Raw genomic sequence first — 9132 nt, 5'->3', positions numbered from 1 at the left:
GGACCTAAACGATCCATTAAGATCACCGATCACTTCACGTGCACCTCCGCCAATGTAATCTATTGCATAACTTGCACTTATTGCAAAAAGATATACATCGGCGAAACAGGCAGAAGACTGGGTGACCGATTCCGAGAACATCTTCGAGACGTGGAAAGAAATGACAAGGACACATCGAAACTAGTCGCTAGACATTTTAATTTACCTAATCATTGTAAGCAACATATGGCAATCTGCGGTCTTTCCTTACACTTAGGTAGCACGGAAAGCCGTAAAAATCTTGAACAAAAGCTCATCTTTCAAACCGGCAGTCTAAATCCCACAGGGATCAACGAACGCTTTTCATTCCACTAGTTTATTCTTGTTTTTCTCGTTGCCATGTTCCCACCAATAACGTAGCTCCATTCTCTGCCTTTAAAAGCACACACAACCCACAACTCCTCTCTTCGCTCCGACGAAGGGCTAACGCTCGAAACGTCAGCTTTCGTAATCGTTACGGTGGCCAATTTGCCACTTCAACTTTGTTGATATATCCAAATTATCTAGTGTCTAAAGTCGGACATTAGTGTCTCAAAGGAAACACTACTTTCTAAAATCAGACACTACTGTCTAAAATTGGACAGTGGTGTCCAAAATCGGACACCGGTGCTAAACATCACCCTCTAGTGTCCAAACTCGAACACTAGTGTCTAAAATCGGACTCTGGTGTCTGAGATCGGACACTAGTGTCTAAAATTGGACACTAATGTCTAATATTCGATTTTTCAAGGAAGTAAAAGCCAAGAATATTATTTTCTTACACTAATCAGAGAGTATTTTCTTGAAATGTTCTTTGAGACCAGATATGACAAATGGAAAGCAGAAACTTCTATAAAACTCGTCAGGGGAAAAAATAATATATGTTTTATTGTAGAAAACCTATCGAATGATTCAATAGTTCCTGATATTTATATTTCGACATGATCTTCACGCACTGCGCTGATGTTTATCTCGAAAGCCTCTCAGTATATTTGAGTTTCGGTTAGATTTGAACTGATCCGGCTCGAACAAAGCAGTGAACAAATTAAGAGATTATAATCAACTACACCCCCTATGAAAGCTATTTGCAATCAGGAAAAGTATTTATTTTTTGAAATGCAAAAAAGACCAACATTAGACATCGCGTTACAACAACACAGCGGTCAAACGATTGCGCATGAGCGAATGTTGTTATGTCTAGGTAAATCACCGAGGCACGGTGATTTAAAAGCGAATAATGTTTTTGGTGAAGTTCCAAACAGAATCCTGAGTCTTGATTTTTTTTCTTCCTCAACTTTTGTTTCCTTTCTAAGAAATGGTGTCAGTCTTTGACCAGCTTTGCGTTCCCAAATTTAATCTTAATTTTATGAGGAACTCTGTTACTTATAGGTGCGCTCAACTATAGAATAAGCCTGCAGTAGATGTCAAGCTGGCCGATAATGTTTTTTGAGTCTAAGCTAAGATCAATTCAGCGGTAATATTTATATCTTTAATGTTTTTTTGTTATTTTTAGAATTATTTTTATTCATGTGTACATAGATTATAGATTAGCGGTTATAAATTAATGACAGGAAGATCGTTTCACCGTTACTCTGAGTTTCACGCAGCTTGCACTGCGATCGTTAGACCGTCTGACGATCGCACCGCAAGCTGCGTGAAACTCAGAGTAACGGTGAAACGATCTTCCTGTCATTAAAATTTATAACCGCTATCGAAACGCTCTGCAACCCGCATCGAGCACTTTTTCACAGCCACGACTTCTCCTAGTCTGTTTAGATTATAGATTATATATTTAAATCTTTTTTTACGCGTTCGTTTTGGCACGTTCGTATTTTGAACAAGCGCTTGTGCTCTTAGACGATAACGTGGTTGAATAATTAAATTTATTGTTGTTGTTGTTGTTGTTGTAGATTTCAATGAACATTCCAATTTTCTTTCACTTATTTTGCGAGACAGCGGTTTTTTCTTATGTTTATTCTTTGAAATTTGCGCGGGAAATTGGCGAGCGGCTAGCCAGAATTGATCCCCTTGCGCATCCTCGACGTTTAACCGCTGTGCTCGTCATTCGTAAGAACATACCACTCGCTTTCTGCTTGTGCGTTTTGTGGCGTTCGTTTTGATTCAGCTACAGCCTGCACTGTGCTTTTATGTGCACAGGGAAAAAATGTAACACTTAATGTTAGACCACCAAAAATGATACACGACTACTCGCTTTGAAAAAAACGTCTTAGTACGTTCCTAGTCAAATTAGGTACCCACGAGCTTTGAAATCAAACTAATTGTTGCAAACCTATATCGTATTTTTAACGTTTGCCCTACGCTACGCACGCGAGACGTAAAGCAACAAATTATGGTTGGTTTAGATTAGCCTCTCATGTTACACTGCCAAAAGAGTCTACTGAAGGTATAATTAATTATGTTTAAAACTCAGTTTAAACCTTTCTACGCCTCATCCACCATCATATAATTGTCCATGTTCGCCTGTTCAGACCAGGCCGGGTGTCTTGCACCATCCATCTCAGTAGCTACTTGATTTCCGTCTTCAAGTCTGTGTTGTGCTCCACCAATCACAGCTCCGCATTCATTGCACGTGCTTTTCTCCATGGCGCCACCACACTCCCCTATGGTGTAGGGATGTCCGTTTGGACATTTGAACCAATGACCTTGTTTAAAGCCCATGGCAGACACAATCTCTTGTCTCTCTTCTGGCGTTAATGGCGAAAGACATGGGTACGCTTTTCTGTAATGAACAAAGAGGACATTCATTTATTTTCACCATCTTTGTCATCACTGTCGTTATTTTTTAGTTTTTACGACTTTGCTGTACCTTGCAAGTCACAGATTTCAAGACTGAGTTTCTTGCACCAAAGGCAGTCGAAACAAATCGCACCTCACGGCATCACCTTAGTAACAACTCGGGATTACGCTGCCTACAGGTGACTTAACCAAATGAGAAGATAGCCAGAACAATTGAGGGATTTATAAAAAAAAAGTGCGAAAACGGGAAAAGGCATATGACTTTTCGCATGTTTTTCCAAAAGATTTGAAAAAGTTTGCATTTAGTGCGAAAATAAAATATCTACTCAATTATTCTCTAGTAGCCAATTAAATAGAAAGGAAATCAGAGATGCTTGCTTTCGTTCGTATCTGGTGTAGAAGTGGTCTAAAGCTGTCTACAGAAGAAAATAGAAAAATTTCTACTCCTCCCATTCGTTTGAATGCCACTTCATTACAGTTACCTCAGCCATTTCGTCAGGCTTCCCTGATAGTTTGTCGATGTCTTTTAATACTCCTGGGTGGGTGGGTGGGGAGAAGGAGTCACGTTATGTCTGCTATGGTTGCTTTAAAAACGAAAATTATCATCAGATAACTCACCTGATTCCGGACAACATTTCTAGTAGTTCGTCAAGCCTCTGGGTTTGTATAAGTTTACCGCTGGACAGCTCATCTTGCACATCTTTCAAAAGGCTACCATGCGATTCCATCAGCGTCAAGTTGAGTTTTGTAATGCTGTGTTTCAGAAGACACAGCTCGAATCGCAGATTAATCCTTGTACATTCCACGTTTATGTCGTACAGCTCTCTCTCTGTGACTGTTTCGGACATTGCACGTTTTTTTAAGTATTCCAACTCCTCTTGAAAAGTCAAACCTAACCAATATATTACAAAAAGGGGTAGACTGTCATGATCTGTCATAGTAGTCTTTAATCAAAGCAGGATAATAGGTAAACAGAGTCAAACCCTCAGCCGTCAAAAGCAACCCCCCCCCCCCCCCAGTCCCACTATCCACTTAAATTTCCTTATTGGACATCTTATTACGACTCAAGCCTAAAGGTCAAAACCTTCATCTTTACTTGAGAGGTGTTACAGTCAGCGAGGTATGATCAGTAAGGGAGGGAAGGAAAGAAGGAAAGCTTTCATAGCCAAGTTAAGAATTAGGGGTTACGTTTTAAGAGAAACTGTGGCGCTGCGATGGTTGGAGAATGGAAGGGGATATTACGAGATATTTAGCAAATAAACCCCTTCGGTCGGCTGGAATGTCGGCTGATAATGTCCGCGGCCGAGAGATTGTCCGAAAAATGAATATTTGGCCGAGAAGCGAAGCTTCGAGGGCAGATATGAAATTTTGACAGGTGAACAGGTGTCTCTTGGACAGGTGAACACGCTGAAAATGAGTTGAGCTATCTCGAGAAGCGTTTCATGTCCATCAGAGTAACGCAGAGGGATCTACAAGACATCAACACAGAATTCTCCAGGCTCAATCTCCAACTCGAATACTGTTTACTGAGTCATGATGTCAAGAGCCTGGATCTAAAGCTAGACGAAAGTTGCCAGGAGATGTTGACTGAAGTAAAGGAGCTATTGTCCAGCGGTAAACGCATAGGAGACGAGCAACTGGAAAAACTGATGAAAAACATAGAAACTATAATGTACGTTTTAAAAAACGAAATGCATATTTTTTCAATGTCTAAACTAATAAAGCATTAACTTACTACTTTTTATTCTTTGTGTGAGGTTCAAAGCTCAGGCTAACATTTCAGAAATCTAAGCTAATAAAGCATTAACCTTACTACATTTTATTCTTTGTGTAAGGTTCACAGCTAACATCTCAGAACTAGATGTGTATGAAGAGAACCGTTGTATTTACGTTGCCATGCCAGTTTATCGCATGATACTGTAGAGTAGCGCGAATTTGTTTTTGCCTATAAATCAAGCGTCTTTCAAAGCTTGACACAAAACAGCATAACTGCCCCCTATAGTGATTGGTTGTGAGTGCCAGATAAGTTTTAGTTTCACTTCACTTAATTTGTAGAAATTCATCTCGTGTCGCAAATCTAAATGCTAAATCCTTCTTGAGAAACATGCAGTAAACAAGAATATTTTTGTATTCAGAACCCACCCAGTTCTTAAGCCACTGACTCCAGAAGACAAAAAGGAGATCGTGAAAGCAATTGGTCTGTCTAAGGGTCATTGGTTCAAATGTCCTCAAGGACATGTCTACGCAATAGGTGAATGCGGCGGCGCCATGGAGACAAGCAATTGTCCTGAATGCAAAGCTGTGATTGGTGGAACGCGCCACACACTGGTGGAGGGAAATCAACTGGCTCCTGAGATGGATAATGCGAATTACCCGGCCTGGTCTGAACAAGCAAATTTAGCTAACTATGGAAACTTAGATGAAATTGAGTGATTTGGTAGAGCTCATTTCGATTAAGTGTCACTCGAAGAAATTAAACCATGTCTATCATCAATAGCCATTCAGAACAAAGTTTAAAAAAAAAAGCGCTAGAGGCTCGTAAGAACGCAAAATAAAAGCGCGGGAAATGCGAGTGACTAGTTTAATTAAGTTTTGAATCTTACTGGATCAGAGGTTGGCGCGAGTTTTCTAAACCAATCACAGAGCGGAGTTGAACAAAACCAATGAAATCTCAGATTTCCTCAGACACTCAATTGAAATTGCTCCAAGATGATTATCAGGAATGAATCATCAATTAAAATATGATATGCTTTGGTTCGTAGCTATTGATAGTTATAGGCAAACTAATGTTTTACTGACGGTCATGCTTCGGGAATAGATTTTTTTAGTGCTTTGAATATTTTACGATCTGATTCCAATGTCCGTCTGATTTTGACCATAGTTCACAAAACTTGATAGGATCGAGACTTTTGAAGACTCAATCGAGTGCTCCACTGGTTAAATTTTTGTTCTTTTTATGACATGATCCAAGTACATTGATGAAACAAAAATACAGCTCAGATAGCAAAACATCCTAGAAAAACTATATCTTACTCAGAAGAATTATGTATCGGAGACCCTTGCCTGGGGGGGGGGAGGACTTGGGTTGCCCTCGACACTTTTAGGAGATTGTTATTATTATTCAGGAGATTAAATCAACCAAGTCTTATGATTCAGAAAGCGAAAAAAGTGCAACCCGAAAAATATGTACCGCATGAATCACTCCATCCTCATCTAACAAAATTTCACTCTTAGTAAAAAAACAGCTTAGAGCTCAACATGGCAGTCGAGTGGGTACCCTGGGTGTGTCGCAGTGTGACCCCTCTTCTAAAAGATCCACGCTGCGTCCCTGTGTAATGTAAATGTGTGTGTTTAAATTCGTGACGGTTTCTGTTAAGTCAAGGTAACCACATGGTAAGTTATTAAATTTGTAGAAATGAGCGAACCATTTCGAGAAAATTAAAACTTTCCTTTTCATCCCAAAATCCAAGATCAAAATCATTTGAGAAGTACCTGATATTGTTAGAGATAGAGTTTGCTGTGAGGGAAGGGTGCTGTGTACATTTAATTAGTTGTTGTTATGGATTTGAGTTGTTGTCGCTTTCACAGAACTGAAAATAACAATGAAATTTACTATCTCGGTTTACATTTTTATTGCGCAAAAGCATCACATATCGACATTCCTATACTAGCAATATGTAGGATGTTTGTCATCATGGAGCTGGTTGATGGCCTTATAAAACCTACCACAAGTCTCCCGTAGCTCAAAGGAACTCTCCCGACCTGCCGGGCACGGTCTTAAAATACAAAACGTGTTATCTAGATTCCTAAAGATTGCGACAGTAATAAACGAGAGTTTGAGTTGTCTTTGACATAGCCATTCTTAGCGTCTTCCCTGGTCCAACGACCGTGTCGCGTAAAAAGCTGATCAAGAACTCCAGCATTAGCCACAGAAGTGGCTCCTCCAGCTCGAAGACTATGGATACTAATTTTAGAAACATCTGTGAGTTCTCTTAAAGCTTCTTTTATAACTTCTCTGATAATGAAAGCAAATATGAGTCGTAAATACTTTATCAGCTCGTAAAAGAAGGAAAACAAAGAAAATAACATGACAAAATACCTAAAAAGAAAAAAAAAAAAAAAACAGGTGAGAGGGAGTACATCCAAAGAGAATACCAAGAGAAATAATTTACATACCACATACTCTTACCAAATCCCTTGATAGTTCATAACGACGAGAGCATATTTTTCCGCTAAGTTTTTAAAAAAATGCGGAAAAATTCATTTCTCGTCAAAATTCTCTAGCACCACCATAGCCGTACTTGACAACAACAGAAAAAGCATAACACATTTGCTATCCCGTGTTCACCTGTGGCGGCACGGTCCAAGAGTACAAAGAGAGCAAAAAAGTAAACAAGCTAGTCTGATTAAAAGAGAAAATTAACGATCAAAGTGAACTCTCAAAGTTCTCATCCTGAACTTCAAGTCTTCTATTACACCTGACAGGTATGAAGGCTTCTTTAAGTGACGGAAGTTCCATCCAGTCAACAATTAATTCAGCGAAACAATTTCCATCTGACGAGTCATTGGCCACAAGGTGGCAGAATGCCACAATGGAACAATGAAGGACCCTGACACCTTACGCACAGGTAGTAAAATGCGCAAAATTTAGACATAGGTCCGGGGGGGACTCTCATATGAAACAGACGGGGATGCTCGTCGGAAATTTTAAATTTAACCCGTAAAGGAGACCATCTGGACGTGGCTTGAGTAAATTTTGACCGCTAAAAGACACCGCTCATGTTCATGCATTGTCTCTTTGGCACTTGGTAAAATAGAAAACTAGTTAATGTTGAGGTAATACGGTAAACAAAACAAGTTGAAAAGAAAGTTTTACTTCTGTTTCTCTTCGCGTAATTCTGTATTTCTTCACGAAACCGTAAACGAGACCTTGGCGGCTTAAAGTATTGGCGCTTTGCCTGGAACACCCTAAGCGAGACCAAAATCCAAAATTTACACCCCTAAGCGACACGAGGAGCATCCCCGTCTGTTTCATATGGGAGTCCCCCCCTCGGGAGATAGGTGTACAAGCAGAGCTATTTTCCCGGCCCAATTCATAACAAAGGCATCGATGCCTTCAGATCCTGGAGTCCAAAATCTGGAAATAAAACGAGGAAGTTTTAGCATTCGTATGATTTGCGAAGTGATCTATGGAATGAAGGGCCCAAACTGAGTCAATCAGGTGAAACGAGAGAGGCGAAAGGCCCCCAATCGTCTGCGTCATGATTACGACTGAGAAACTCAGCCAGGTCATTCTGAGATCTCAGAATCCATTCCATCTGAATTGATATGCCATGGTTGCAACAGATGTTAAATATCGACAAAGCTTCGGACTGCAGATGATCTTTACTACTTCCAGACGAAATAATTTAAGGTAGGTTTTGATTTTCTGTAAACTATTTAACAGTTAAATCGGACAATTCGTTAACCAAAGAAAGTAGAACAAATTTAACAGCCAAAATTTCCATAAAGATAGAGCTAGAACACATTTCATCGTCGACCCAAGCACCGGAAACTAAATTCTGGCCGCATTGCACATAAAAATAACCACCGAAAGCAGTGTCATTAGCATCGGAATAAACGATACCAAAGGCGCTAGATTTAGGTGACATAATTTTCCCGTTGACAGCGTCAACATTGTTTAACCAAAAAACAAACTCACTAAAAAATCTCTAGGGAAATTTTTCTCAGCCGATCCCACGAGGTCCTGCGCTCAATATCTGCAAAGCAATTCCTTGTAAACAAACTGGTCATATTGCCTACTGCGTTTGCCTTACATACATACATCTACTTTATTTCAGCACGGTGATAGTTGAAGCTAACGCTTATGGGGTCATGCATCTAAGTCTAAAGTACAATTACACATAATACAATGATACAATGATAAGTTTACAATCATTTACGGTTGTAATACCCTTAGGACTAAGTGCTAAAAATATATAAAATCATTGCTACTGAAGTTGACAGCTGAGGCATATGTTGCTTTGAAATGGAAATCTCTTTGTACTTGTATTTTAGTCTGTCTGGAGTACAAAGACCAACGTTCAGCATGAGCCATGTCCGGACACCTGGATGCAATTGTATTCCAGAGGATGGCGCCCCTGTAACTGACAGACTGTTTCTAGAGATTGAAACCTAGGAATAACGATATTTTCTGATCTTCTTCACGAGTACTCGGTGTGTTGTCACTTAGTAGTACAGGAAGTCTATCGCAGTAAGCATCAGGCATCAGCTTGAACAGTCTGATGTCATAATTGTAAGCTAAGGAATGCCATTTGGCTATCCGCTTAAGTGCGTGTTGGTAAGAAATACTATTCC

The 9132-nt window shown here is 39.8% G+C and overlaps 2 protein-coding genes across 2 annotated transcripts in view; one reads left to right on the top strand and one right to left on the bottom strand.

Annotated features, from left to right (window-relative positions):
* Positions 1 to 6621, top strand: part of LOC111345802 (NFX1-type zinc finger-containing protein 1) — a 49555-nt gene extending 42934 nt beyond the window's left edge. The window contains exons 5-6 of the mRNA XM_088745959.1: positions 4174 to 4447; positions 4911 to 6621. Of these exons, the coding sequence (XP_088602085.1) occupies positions 4174 to 4447; positions 4911 to 5208 (572 nt within the window). The 3' untranslated portion in view covers positions 5209 to 6621. The remainder of the gene's footprint in view (positions 1 to 4173; positions 4448 to 4910) is intronic.
* Positions 881 to 3738, bottom strand: LOC148716098 (NFX1-type zinc finger-containing protein 1-like). Its single transcript, XM_088745965.1, has 2 exons — positions 3394 to 3738; positions 881 to 2758 (listed from the first exon to the last, which is right to left on the bottom strand). The coding sequence occupies exons 1-2, from the start codon at positions 3711 to 3713 to the stop codon at positions 2461 to 2463; spliced, it is 618 nt and encodes a 205-aa protein (XP_088602091.1). The 5' UTR covers positions 3714 to 3738; the 3' UTR covers positions 881 to 2460.
* Positions 6622 to 9132: the final 2511 nt, after the last annotated feature.

This window comes from Stylophora pistillata, chromosome 14, assembly GCF_964205215.1.
Source record: "Stylophora pistillata chromosome 14, jaStyPist1.2, whole genome shotgun sequence".
Classification (NCBI taxonomy): Eukaryota; Metazoa; Cnidaria; class Anthozoa; order Scleractinia; family Pocilloporidae; genus Stylophora; species Stylophora pistillata.
Note: the sequence above shows the minus strand (reverse complement) of the source record. Positions and strands in the feature narration are given on the sequence as shown.